General features: G+C 37.9%; 1 protein-coding gene across 3 annotated transcripts in view; it reads right to left on the reverse strand.

Annotated features, from left to right (window-relative positions):
- The window catches only part of helz (helicase with zinc finger), a 65,073-nt gene that overhangs the window by 14,631 nt on the left and 35,627 nt on the right, over positions 1–14,815 (reverse strand). For all 3 annotated transcript variants that reach the window (XM_083938616.1, XM_083938615.1, XM_083938617.1), the window contains 6 exons: positions 9,757–9,875; positions 7,040–7,185; positions 5,740–5,887; positions 3,897–4,080; positions 2,912–3,140; positions 1,005–1,293 (listed from right to left, as the gene is read on the reverse strand). In XM_083938616.1, coding sequence (XP_083794742.1) covers positions 1,005–1,293; positions 2,912–3,140; positions 3,897–4,080; positions 5,740–5,887; positions 7,040–7,185; positions 9,757–9,875 — 1,115 coding nt within the window. The remainder of the gene's footprint in view (positions 1–1,004; positions 1,294–2,911; positions 3,141–3,896; positions 4,081–5,739; positions 5,888–7,039; positions 7,186–9,756; positions 9,876–14,815) is intronic.

Genomic DNA, 14,815 nt, shown 5'->3' on the forward strand with positions numbered 1-14,815 from the left:
AGTGTCTTAATGTGGTATTTTTGGAGGGTTTTTGGACATTTATCAATTTTCGAGTTGGAAAAAATGGTTAACTTTAGCACCACATCTGCGTAACAGATGGTATAATTTGCTACATAATAGAGCATGTTAATTGGCATATACTTCCATCATCATGTTCTTAGCCCTTATACACTCGAAAATTTGAAAAGGCGCTACAAAATGTTTATTAAAGATTTATGACTTGATAGTGCTGAGGTATATTGTAACTTAATCTTCAGGTGCCCAGCTTTCAGATGATATAGGCTATAACATCTCTATGTGGCATCTACTTTTGGCCTGCCATCTAATGATGTTCCCTGAACATCACGTCACCCAAACTAACCACAAAAGGGGGGAGGAATACTAAGGGGTTAACATACTTAGTCATTCCCCTCAGTCTATCTGTCTGGGCAACCACATTTGTTGTTTTCTGGTTTCAGAATGATGACGTAATTTGGCAATTAGACTCAAGCCGAACTAAACAATCAAATAACGCGGCCTTTCCGCCAAACCTAATTTTATATCTGTGTTGTTTGAGGCCAAAATTAACAACCATAACCTACAGTATTGGTGGAAAATAAAGTGAGTCATTTTAATATGTGCTTTGTGCTTCACATGTGGAAATCTTTTATATGTTTTCCTTTCTAAAAGCAAGAAGCACTCACACATGATTTGTGGTTATCTAATACATTACATCAAAATAGAAAATCCTACAGCATTTGAGCTTTTAAAAGCCTCCCCTTCCCCACCTGTTTTTATTTTGTTTGTCTCCCTACTCTGTTTTCCTGTCCTCCTCTCTCTTAATTCCCTTTTTACATAAAAAATATATTAATGTCTTTCTTTCATCTTATTGATTGTTTTAAATATACAATTTCTAAAGTTTCGACCCATGATTTGTAATGCCCATATTGAAAATGCCAATAAAAAAGGAGGTGAATGGAAGGTTATACTTGCCACAGTGCCCTCCCTCATCTGAAACACCTCACCTTTGGGGGGGACTGAAGCTGCTGTTGCTGCTGTTGTAGACCCTGCTTGTTGGAGGCTGGCTGTGTGTGTTGAGGATGTGGATGATGGTGGGGATGGAGGGCTTGCGCAGAAGAGTGGTGTCCTTGCAGTGGCCTGAGGGCACGGGGGATGAACTCTGGGGCCAATGGGTTGAGGACGTAGGTCTTTTTGAGCTCCAGGGCCTCCAGCTGAGACTTGATCTGCTCAAAGGTGATGCCATGTAGGCTCGTGTTTTCATGGCAGATGGAGATAAAGTGCTCCCAGAATTTTCTGGAAAGGGGCGAAAAGAGGAAACAACAGATGGAGATGTGTTTTATTTCTATTCTCCTTTATCTATCCTTGTTTGGATTGAGTGTTTCATGGATTGTCATGTTGATTTTTTTCCTGCTGGCATTGTAACAAATTAATCGGTTGGGGCTGAATATAAAAAAAGCAAGTCTGTTAAAAACAAACATGGAAAAATGTAAAGCAGGTGTTAAGAGGAAGGTAAAATGAGGAAAAGGAAAATCAGCAAAATGATTAAGGACACCAGAGGGAATGAAAATTAAAGCAAGGAGGCTGAAGAAATATCTCAATTATCTCTCAGTACAGTGTCTACAAATGAGCTGTCATAAGACAATCATGAGAGCAATCAAATACTTCTTACCAAAGCTAAATATGTGAAAACTTAAAACAATCAAGTCATGGTTAAAGGAGAATTTTACTTTTTTTTTCACTGACTGTATATTGGTCCTCATACAGGATTATTCATAAAAGAGTGGGTGGAAAACCCACAATATTAGCAGAGGTGGGTAGAGTAGGAAAACACTGTACTCAAGTAAAAGTACTGTTACTTTGCAAAAACAAGTACTCAAATAAATGTAGTCTTCATAACTACTTGAGTAAGAGTACAAAAGTACTGACTGAAAAACTTAGTTGAGTAGTGAGTAAATTAAGAAATAAAAATAAACAAGGCACACTAACGTCTTTTCCATGAAATTTTTTATTTGATGTGGATATGACTACTATTATGTCAACCACAAATACTCTTCCTCAGGTAAAGCACTGAACATACACATGTATTTGTGATAAGAAGTCATCTTCTCCTGATTAGATTACCTGCCTGCTACATATACACCAGACAATATTCCCAGTCTGTATCTCCGATTATATATTACATTCATATTATACTCTTTTATACCATATTATTCATTTTTGAAAATGTCTCAAGGGAGATAATTATGTGATGTTTTATCACCTGTAAATATTAGTTGCTAGCCCTACTGGAAAGCCATAACGTTAACATTTCTCCTGCTGTAGCTTCAGCCACTTTGAACAGCGTTATGTGGAGACGGGGCTGCGATAGGATAACAGAAAACCGGCAGACGTGGGACCAGCTGACCACCTCTTGACAGATAATGAATCCATAAAATAATCAAAAAAAGTAGCGCCATGAATGCATTCCAATGTAACAGAAAAAAGTAATAACTTTTCTCTAACTACTCAAGTAAAAGTATGCTGCATTAAAACTACTCTGACAATGACAATTATGATTTAGGATGAAGTAGTAACGGCAGCTTATCACATAAGTTCACTTTGTCACGGAAATCATCAACAAATTGATTTAGCCTTTACCTTTAGTTACAAACTTACTCAACCTAAGCTACTCCCTATAGACTGTATTGTAACACAGCAGCTGCTTCACTGACCAAGATCTTTAATTCATGTCAGGAATGTCGGTAAAACCATGCATCCATTTTGGACATCAATTTAATTGGACATCGGGGTTTAAAAATGAGTATGTTAAAGAGATTCAGAGATATTGCGTGGCAACCAATTGCATTTCCCCTCATAACTATTGCATAAAGATCTGCTATGTTGTTGAAAGTTGAAAGTGCCCTTTTTTTACCTGCAGCGCCCAACAGAGCACAGTGCTATGGGGTCTCCCACGACTGCAACCAGGGACTGAGCTCTGGTGATGGCCGTGTTGAGTAGCTTGTAGTTGGAAAGGAATCCATAGTCAAGGTCCTCTGTTGAGTCCTCAACTAGCTGCTCTTTACGTTTGATGGCCGTCTGCTTGTGTTTGCAGGTATGCCGCGTCCGCACCGTGCTGAGGAACAGCACCCGGAACTGTTTACCTGCAAACGTTGTTTTTATTATGAAGTTTTTAAGTACTCAAAATGAATGAAAATTCCATTTGCATGCTATTTTCTCAAGCTAATTGTGTTGTATTGTCTCAAGTGTTGCTACAAATAAAGGTGCCAAATCACTATAACTCTAAATGGAAAAAAATGGGCCTAATAATGTAATCTTCTAATGACTCCCGAGGCAGTTGATAGATCATAAACAAACTTTGTCTTCATGTGCGTTAAAATTGTTTGAAGTTTTGTATACTAACCAGAGTAGATTGGGTGTGTGTGTGTGTGTGTGTGTGTGTGTGTGTGTGTGTGTGTGTGTGTGTGTGTGTGTGTGTGTGTGTGTGTCCACATGTTTCATATGTGATTAATGAGGAAGTTGTGGAAAGCAGCTGGATGCAATACCAGAGGGAATTGCATGAGACTGAAGCAGATGAGAAATTGGGGGTAGAAACCCTAACTCATAGCTTCCTTATACTTGGACTAGATGATGTGAAAGGCAATATTAACATTGATAACTGCAGTGTAAAATAGTAACCATTTGTCTTCAGGGTAATGTAGCTCTCATTTTTAGCATCATTTTGACTGAAGATAGATGCTATATAAATAAGGAAGACAAAGTGCCACGGAGAAAAATGAATTAACAAGGCAATTTAAATCTCAAATTGCTCATACTCGTGCATAAATGTTTCAAGTTTCCGTGCATTAACCAGTAACTACACATATGTAGATGTTATTGGTTAATAACTTTCTCCTCACCTTGGACATTGAGCACTCTTTCCACGCTGACCTCATGCATTCTCTTCTTTCGGAGCTCAGCACGAATGCGGAACACCTGGTCAGCGTATGGTGACACCACTCCAATACTGCCCTCGTCAAGCTTGCCCCAGGCCACTGGCCACTTCTTGCGCAGCTCTTCCACCCGCTCCACAATCTCAAATACCTGAGGAGATAGAGAGGCAGCATGAGAGGTGACAACATGGCTCAATTGCATGCTCTCATCATGCCTTGATCCATGCACACAAAAATAACTGTGGAAAGTCAGAGACTAAGAGATATTTCCTCCTAGGTAAAAAGGTAACAGTAGAGGAACAAAATATTTGAAGAACAAAGAAGGCTTTAGGTACTGTATGACACTGAGGAACCTAAAACAACACTTTAAGAATGCTATGGCTCAATAAAAATGGATGAAATAAAAAAGGAAAGCAAAGTATTCCAGAACAGCATTATCTCATCATGCTTTTGCTAAATGAAATATACTTTTTTGGTTTACTGACCAATATCACGTAATATCAAACCTGCAGTTTCAATTTGATTCTAAAACCATACTACTTAGTTGAATTAACACATGTTGAACATTATAACCTTTACTGTAGAGGTAATGATTTTATGTCCAATTAATAATAATGAATTAATTATTTTGAATCCTTAGTCTTCTTCTGTTATATGAGCAATTTTCAATTCCTGTTCAGAGCTCAGTATACTGCCACTGACTTTGAACTGTCATGGAAATGTTGTCCTCTATCAAACACACAAGATTAACAAACAGGCACACTTTTTATCAATGTCTTTTGATAATGCAAGATTATGATAATGTTGTTAATGGTTTCACATGGGTGCTGTATCAAACAGAAGGGAGGCAATTGATTTGGCATTGCTGACAGTTTGGGAGCAAAAATCAAGAAGCATCTGTGGTTTAATTGGTTAAAACATGTCAGCAAAAGGTCAGGGGTCAGACCGAGCCAATGACCACAAATAAGTGAGACCACAGAGGAACCAATCAATGGCCAGGACTGTCAGTGAATCATGCATCATGTCAAACATAGCTCCTAATTAAGTTTATGGGTTTCATCTTCAATTATGATTAAAAGACTGGGTATCGGTGTGGCGGAATAAACAGTGCTGAACACTTTTGGATAAACATTCTACTTTTGACTTGAAACTGTTCATTCTTGTGCACTTAACATGTTTTTGGATGTTTTCATAACAACCAGCAGCTAATTTCGGTATTGTACACAAAGTTGCTGCAGAGAAGGTTCAAACTGGATACATATTTTCTGATTGTCCTGCTAGCATCATTGTTGTAGATCAGTGATACTGCCGCTATCACAGCTCAGCTGTCACTTTATTAGAGAGATGAAGCTGTTTAAACAAATAAAAAAATAAAATCAGATATTAACTTGTCAATTTGTAAGAAACAGGAGGTGTTTTTAGTGTACATGACAGCCCTTGAAGATAAGCCATCCCCTTCCCAGATGAAAAGGAGCAGCCGAGTTCTAAACGTATTTAGGAAATCAGTGGAAATAAAAATGACAAATGCTGTATTAATGCAACAGGCGCTAAACTAAGATATTGGTGTTATCTAGCTATAGCAATTGTTTTACAACGCATTGTGCTTGAAAATGCATTTCGTCTCAATTATAAATGTTCTATTCATACATTTATTTATTTCAAAATGTGACATTCAGGGAAAAAATATGTGTGTATATAATATATACACACATATTTATATATATATATATATATATATATATATATATATATATATATATATACATATATATGACACAACAGAACAAGAAACCAATTCTAACTTCAATACCTCTGCGTTGTTGTAGTAGGCAGTGCTATTCTTCTCCTGGACATCTTCTCCTCTGGCTGTGAAGAATGTCAGAGGGTAGAAGTCCTTATGGGAGGGTTGCTTTCCACTTGCCATCAACTTCCCATCATAAAACAATTCTGACGTGTAGCTGTAGGAAGAGGAGAAGAAGAAGGGGTGAGAGAAAGGGAATCAAAAAGAAAGGAATATGAAATGGTATAGAGCACTGGTTCTCAAACTGTGGTACTTGTTCAATTCTGCTCTCTCTGATGGTATGTGAAGGAATCTCCAAAATAAAAAAAGGACACATTAATTACTAAATTAATACAATACTAAGAAAATACCTAAACTTTTAAAAGCAATGAAATGTAATTTAAAATAAGTTTAACATTTCTTGCAATATTTTTGTTTCAATATCAGCCTGCTACGTAGTCATGTTCATGAGTTACGAGCTAAACTGTGGTGGTAAGCAGAGGTAAAATGATTGTTTTGAAAACACTGACATGCGGGTTCTGATGCTACCCCTTCCTAAGCGTAGCTGTGGCTGAAGACAACAATAAATAATCTTATGATTAGGAATAAACCTTCCTTTCTGTAACTGAATAGTGTAGGCCTACACTACTGAATTTTAACATTGGTCTTAGTGGTGGTACTTGAGAGAGCCTGGTACGTCGTGCAAAGTTTGAGAACCACAGGTATAGAGTATGTCTGTGCAAGGATGTCTGTCAAAAGTGATTGATACAAAAAATATACAGTTGGTTGAGCAACTGTAACAGTGAAATTCTGTAGATATGAACTGGACTTATTCACAAAGCAAAATGTAAAACTGGAAAAATTCAATGTGCGGCTTTGTAAGTTTGTGTTTTTGTGTCCTTTTTCTGCACCACTATGCAATTATGCCCAGCAACAAACTGCATCAACTAGTCAAGCACAGTACAACCCACTTGAATTGAGAAAGGCAAAACAACTTGCACCATGCATAATTGTGCTGAAGTTCATATTGTTAAAGTAAAACTTTATTTGTGTCTGCTAAGAGTTCAAAGTTATATAAAGTGAAGTTCCAAGTTCACAATTAATCCTATCACCAGAGCCTGTACTTGTACACCTAAACCCACGCAGCCCCTGGTGGTTCTTTCATTGAGCTATAAGTGAGCCGAAAGATTCCCTTTATGACTCTTCTTTCCTATCTGAATAACCCAGGTCTTTCCGCTTGACCCATTCCTCCCACCCCTTCTCCTGTTGAATATTTCAGCTTCTCCTTCCACTGTTTTGACACAAGGCAGTGTTGAGGGCTCACACCTACTTGATGATAGCTTCATGAGAGCGGTAGTTCTCGCACAGGAGGATGCGACAAGGGTATTCAGGGGGGTAGTGCTCATACAGTCGGTCCAGCAGTGACACGTGCAGGTTACGCTCCCGTGCAAACTCGCTGTACACAAATGGACTGAGCTGCACATCAAGGGACACAAAATGAAAAGAGAAAGAGGAGGGGACAGGGAGAGACGGAAAGAAAAGTTAGTTTACAAGCATGACAAAGGTAGCTTATCAATAATATTTTCTTCCCATTCAACTATGAATTTCAATTTGGTATACTGAATCAACTCAAAGTCTAGTAAAGCAGGGTCACACCATGTACCACACATGGTTTAGGCTCAAAGCAAATGAAGGGGAAGGTTTTTCATTTCTAAGGGAGGGACATACCAAGCTGACCAAAAAATATGGATACACTACCTAAGCGTATGAATGTAAAAACAATGAGCGGCTGCAGTCACTATAGGCAGCTTTGATAATGCCAGAGCAGAGTGGTTTATTTAATTTCCTATGATAACAGCAGTATATGCATTCACTGAAAGTAGAAACTTCAATCAAACATCAAAACATTCAGCTCAATTAGGTAAAAGGCGCTATTCATTTTCTGAACAGAATGTTCAATTTTGACAAACATTCATGCATTTTCATGCATAATCAACTGGTATCTACAGTACACACATTCATCTATTTGCATAGAAACTCCATTCATATTTTAAAATGCTCAACATATTTTCTTCATTCTGGGTTTTGGAAAGCATTCAGCATTCTTTAAAATAGTAAAGTAGTGTAAAAGTGTGCATTGGACAGAAGACAACTGTTACAATGAACTGCAGCAGAAAAATAATCCATCTTCAACTTGCTGTAACTTCCACAGTTTTTACTTCATACAGCATTTTACATCAAGGAACATGGTGCCCTTTCTAACAATGTAGCTATAGAAGTGAATGGCCTTACACATTTGGCACAGTCAGTCTCCAAGCTACAGGAAAGCTGACCAACTGCCACATTGCCTCCTATATTAACTGATGGAAAAACAGGGACTCTTCTAAACTGTTCCAATTTTTACATTGCCCTATATCACTATGAAAAAACTAAGCAATAGGAGTTATGGTCTTTGAGCTAGAAGCAGGAGTTTGAGAGGTGCCTCAATTCCTTCTCCATGTGTAACTGTCTACCCAGGAGCCACTGAGCAGTTACCATCACCATGTCAACATAGCTGATTGAGAATTCCAAATTCCATCAACCCATTTCCCACTTCTTCATACACAATGAAGTCAGCTAAGCAGATTAGCATCAGCTTTTCAACTGTACTCCAAATATATTATGAGTATTATTTATCTTCTAAATCTTATTCATAATAACTAAACCCATTATCACTTTTCCAACTATTCCTACTACTTCATCACCTCATTCCATATCCAAGCCTGCAATGCAATTTAGCGTCAGATTTTGCCAAAAGCTTAAAATATTTCACATCTTTCATACATTAAATTGGTTGTTTCTCCCATTGTGACTTGCAAGCTCTTCCTTCTGGTGTGTATGTCATTAAATAAACTGAAATTGAGTCACAGAGATTATAGTGGAATTTACTCGCAGCAGTTTGAGAACATGCCAACTTAAATTTTGTTTGGAGTATATATGCAGTATCCAGTCTTGGTTACAGATCTGCTCCAAAATGGCATTGTTTGCAAGCCAAGGCAGAATAGCATTAGGTTGTTGATATCAAACCACAAGTGGCAATTGATTGATAGATATTTTGAAAGCAATAAATGAAATGAGTGAATAAATCAAGCATAAATCAGTATCTCCTCAGATACCTGTATGTTCCTTTGGTCTGACAGGACGAGATGTGACCATTATCCCAATGTGCTTTGATCCAAATGAGGTTACACATTTTCAAAACTGCACGTACCCACACAAAATAATTTTTGACCACTGCCACATACAAAACAGTGATGTATATTTAGTTTGAATCTTAATTTATGCCTCTGCAGTGAGAGAGGGCCATCTAGCTGTAATGAGGCCCCATGCAGTCAATAAGAAGCCGTCATTGACTAATTAGTCTGCTCTCCAACTGCTGAATAATGGTGATAAACTGTGATGGTGAAAGCAGATGGGAGATAGTGAGGAAATGGAGAAATATAAAAGGGCATCATCCTTCCTTCGAGTTACTAAGCTCTTATAAAGGATAGAGGGTTTGAAAAAGAAACACGTGAGACAAAGTGATTGAGAAAGAGATAAGACGGATACACAGGTGGATATTGTTTTTTAAATCTGTTTTCTTTGCTCATAGAAATAACAGAAAGAGCTCAAGTAATTAAAGCAGTAATTGCAGTGTAGACTCCTGCTTTGTCGTAATCCTGTGACACTGTCTAAGACCAGAAGAGGAGGGAATATGGTTTTAATTCCTTGTGTTGGCTTAGAAAGCTTAACTGATGCGATTTTCTATTATCTATGGCTGAAGTGGTCTCTAGAACTACAACTATACAGTGCCTGCTGACTGTTATTTTGTTTTTAAAGTAAAGTGGAGTCAAATAGCAATAGCATTAGCAAAGTGCAAAGGAGTTATTACTTCTACTTCTGCTACTATCTGCTCCTAAGTATTCTTTTGATTTATTTAGGAAGGATTATGTGGGATAATGAACCCAAAACCATATTATGTGCATTTAGATTATCGGGTCATTAGTAACTGGAGAAACTTGTGCTTACCTGCATATGGTCTCCAGCCAGCACAACACGGGTGGTCTTGCTAGCTAGAGCAAAAGGCATGATGGTTTCACACTCCATTGCTTGGGCCGCTTCATCCAATAGGATGTGAGAGAACAACCCTGTTAAAACAGATGGGACACCATGATCAATTAAAGTACATACATTGCTCAACTTATACAATGTACTGTCCTCTAAATGCACACTTCACATGAAATATAAAGATATCAAGGTTTAGTGAAGGAAAAAATTAAGCTAAACCAACGCTCAGGGCTGGAATGTATAGCTATCCATAACCCATCTCAAGTTTTAGGACAATACAGGACGTAAAGTTTGGTTTAATAAGTGTAAAGTATTGGTACTGGTAAACAGTGTTTTTTTATCGACAGGGATTCTGTAAATTTGATATTAATGCCTGAAATTACAAACTTTTTTTTTTTTTAGAAAGATATGACTACATTAGCCATTTATTGTAGTGTTTTTAAGATCAGTCAAGTAAATGTTAAAGACCATTTTAGATTCAAAACTAAAGGACAAAGAACTGGAAAAAAGACATGTCACCTATGCCATTCAGTGTTGAAATATTGTAGTACACATCCTTTGTCAAGATACTGCTTAGATGCAACGTATTTAGTGCAATTATGTTTTCTATTAAGGAATACTTCATTCATATATAAAACATTGCTATGTTGAATATAAGTGTCAAATCAAAACCCAGTGAATCTTGTTGAATCAGATGACACTTACCAATACCCAGACCTAGTAATGTAAACATTTTACCATTGTTACATTGGCACATTAATGAACAATCCTTTTGTTCACCAGATGAATTAAAACTCTAACTGTACCATCCTCTCCCTTGCTCTTTCTTCTTTTAACCAACCCTGCAAACCACAGGCAGGGTTTTGTGGATGTTTTTAAAAGGGATTGAAGCCTAACCCTGATTTAAAAAGCTCAAACGACGCTCTGCAGTATGAGGGGAGAGATGAAACGGCATGACAAATGAGCGCTAGGGCAGAGAGTGGAAAAGAGAGAGGCTGAATAACAACCAGCAAACAGCCTCTGAAGCCAGAGCACAATTTCCACAGGAAAGTATATGCAGATATGAAATGTGACGGTTGAAAATAACGAAATAAAACTTAAGGACTGTCAAAAAGTAAACAAACAGAAACATGAGCTTGCAAGAAAAGTGGATTAATTTGAGGCAATATTCACCCCTTTGTATCTGCCTTTAAACAAAGCCCTGCAAAACTTTTATTTCACCAACTATAAAACCAGAGTTCTCTTTGATCACCTCATGAAGGATACTGTGGTACTGGCATACATTTGTTCTTTTAACAATGGCCCATGCTTTTGCATACAGATTTGCAATATGTGTATAAGTGGGTTAATCCATTAGAGCTGGTGAAGTAAGAAATGTTCCTTCAGAGCATGGACTGTATATAAAGATGGATGACGCATCTCCACTTCCTCCCTCTGTTGGAAGGCGGGACCATCTTGTAATTTTGGGGCCAGAGTCTACAAAGCAGGTGGAGCAGCAGTATCAAAGTCCCACCCATACACCAGCCTGACCAAACGTGAGTGAATTACAGCTGTCAATCATGATGTTTCACCCTGTTTCTTTAAGCATCAGAAAACTAATTGAAAACAAACTTATCAGCGTGATAAGAAGTTAACCACCTAAAATGACAGAAACCATCTTTGGGAAAAAAAACTTATTTAACATGCACTATGAATATGTACTAATTTTTTTTTAGTTCAGCCCATGTCCCTTCTGCCAACACGGAGGGGGCAGGGGGGAATTGAGATGTTCCCAGAAGTGAAGCCAAAACAAGCACATCCATTTTTATATACAGTCTAAACAATAGTCTACTCAAGAGATATGCACAGGTTTTACTTAAAACGCACTAAATATTAAATAAAGCATTATTAGATTCGCTCCTTTTCCATTATGTAATTGAGACAGTATGATTTGTTGGATGTACTTGAGCAATCGCTGAAGAATTTATATAGAGGATGGATGGACATCCAAGCTGCAGTTTTCCCTGTGTTGAGAGCAATGAATTGGTGGGAACATCATTTGTTTTTCATCACAGCATGGAATAGTAATTGCACAACAATGCAACTAAAGAGACTTGAAATCCTGTAGATGTGCTACATTTATATCACATGGTTAATTAATGAGGCCAGGCCCTTTGTTGACCCCTCTATAAATCATAAATCGTAGTCAACAGGAGTCCTACCGCATCCTCCCTACTTGCTCTTTTACTTTGATCCACATGAATACGTAAGAGCCAACTAACACTCACAAATGATTTACATGGGTCATTATTACAAATGGAAATATTTCTCAGGCAGAGAAGTAAAGGGGGGGAGTAAATCGTCTTTATGAGCAAAACGCAGACAAGAGGCAGACATGAAGGAACATGGTGCTTAATGTTTCACCCGGGACATAGCCCCCTGCCTTGGGGAACCTAGCTCTAAACCAGAGGTCCAAATTACATTTCTGTATCTGTTATCGGTTGGCTAATAATGGTGTTTGAATTCGGGAACAAAGGCAGTAAAAGAAAGAAGGGAGGAGGGATAATAAGCAGGGGTGAAAGAGATCAGAGGCACAGTATTGCAGGAGTGATTTGGGGGAAAGATGACTGTTTAATAATAAATGTCAGCCAGCTCCTTCACCTCACACACCCAGTATCTCTCCTCAGTCTCTATCTTCCCTGTTTCTACTGTAAAAGTGACTTGGTTTAGCTGTGATCTGACAAGCTTTGTAAGCTCCGTTACTGCTCAGAGCAGGGTCGGGAAATTATTTTACATTCTAACATTTTGTGAGAATTTGACATTGTTCTTGGATGTGTTCAGGTACCACACATTGTGAACCCATTAGGAGCCAACTTCATTTCAGATTTCCTTATTGACCACTGTATGAGCTATAGTCTTGAACCTTTATCTAGAGGCTATAAGATCCCGTCACACATATGACGTTTATTATAGAAACTTGAATGTATTTTTGCCCTGCGCCTGGCAAATTACAGGGATTCACAGCAGCTGGCAGTATGGTGCACAAGTACACAGAGCTATACTGCATGTCACTCAAGGAACTTATCATCTTGAGAAATACTCATGTCTTCCAGAAAACTGAAGTTAGACCTGGGGTAGACAGTTTATTTTTGGCATTATTGAGAAAAACAACACAATAATATTTTATACTATTGTAATTGAACTGTTCTGACCCTTCTCTTGGCTACGTTTTCAGGTATTATAAAATCTAGCCTGTGACTAGAGACTTTGGCCACTGGAGATAGACATCAAGTAAGTTCTGCAAAGATTAGTCAACCTATCATTAAGTCAGAGAAATAATTGCCAACAATTTTTATAATGGATAATTTGTTAAAGTAATTTTTCATACAAAAATGGCAGAAAGTGCTAATAGACAGAGAGACAGATAGATATCAAATACACCTACAAATTGTTAAAGAATAAAATACAAAAAAAGCTACACTGTTATATATAGGAATGTGTTAAAAATTGGAGGACATCCACCGAACGCCACACATGTGCAAGCCATGACATTTGTGGGTCTCACTACTGAAGATGGAGTTAGTCTTAATGCTAATCTCTTACACAGGCACACTTAACCACATACATTTCCACATATTCGATCCCATTTCTAGGCATCTAAGAGAGGAACATAAACAAACCAGCGGTATAATATATTTTTGGGGGCATCTGTGTGTTTGGGGTGGGAGATTTGTTATAGCTACTAAGCAGACTCGCTGGCTCCCAATTGCCTCGTTTCCTGGTGATTTTCATTACAGTCGAACACCAGGAGAGCTGGAGAATGAAACGTGGGGAGGAGGGCTAATGATGTAAAGTGCATTAGAAACAGGCAGATGGTGTTCCCAAGCAACAGACAAAGCCCCCTCTGCTGATACATTAGAGTCGGTAATTAGCCTGCAACTACATACTGGTTTGTTTCCATATCTTTTACACAACTTAAATAAGTTCCATCCCTCTCTAAGTGGTGGGCTCCTGCCAACCCCCGGATATGAGAGTCACTAGAGATGACCAAATAACATGAGAACATGACTGTTGAAACCAAGGAGTAAAATCGACATTTATAATCGAGAGATTAATATATCTTCATATATTGTAGTGCAATATCATAGAACTATAATGAATACCGTATTGGCCTGGATGTAAGAAGACCCTGATTAGACAAAGACAAAGCTCCTTTTTTAAGAATCATTTTTGGAAAAATGCTTTTGAGTTTTCATTAATACATATATTTTTTGGCAAATAAGGATTATAAAAACACAAGGTACCATAAAAATGTCTAATATCTGTACCAATCAGGCTACCCATCTCAGTGAAAAAAAAACGATGTAGCTGATCAAAATTTCAATAGCTGCATTAACCATTGAAGTCCTCGCTGTCTGCTCAAATCTGTTGATGATGCTCTCTGACACAACATGCCATGCTTGCAGGAGCCACTCTGTGTATCTCTTGTGTAGAATATCCTTTGATGGCTTGACGACGACTACATTCAATACTTGTAGCTGACTTGTCTTCCCCCCGGTCTTATCACTGGGTCATCATTATTATGTCTGAGACGCCCATGCCGTCAGTCCAACACAAGCATAAGCCAGTCAACGACAGGTGTTTGAAATGTCAACCTCCTTTACATACAAAGAAGCAGAAACATGACATTCACAATAAACCCGTTTTGCTATATTATTTTAGACTTTTGTAATTTACAAGAGTTTTTATTTTATTTTTTCCTGATGACTGGGGTATTGTGTACTTATGTTTGATAAAGAGTCTTTTGTCAGGTCCTTCTAGCCTGCGCTCATTCTTAAATAGAGATTTCCAGTTATCCTGATCCCTTCATTAAATTAAGATGATTTAATGCTACTGCTGCCAAAAAAAATGGAACCATCTGCTGTAAAATATTGAATCTATCTGCACCAGGTAAACCCTATCTAAAGTTTCTCAAGAACTCCATGTATCATCAGGATGAATTATCAAAGAGAATGACCTGTCAAGCTAGAGTGTATGTCCG

The sequence above is a fragment of the Echiichthys vipera genome (assembly GCF_963691815.1).
Source record: "Echiichthys vipera genome assembly, chromosome: 2".
NCBI classification, from domain to species: domain Eukaryota; kingdom Metazoa; phylum Chordata; class Actinopteri; order Perciformes; family Trachinidae; genus Echiichthys; species Echiichthys vipera.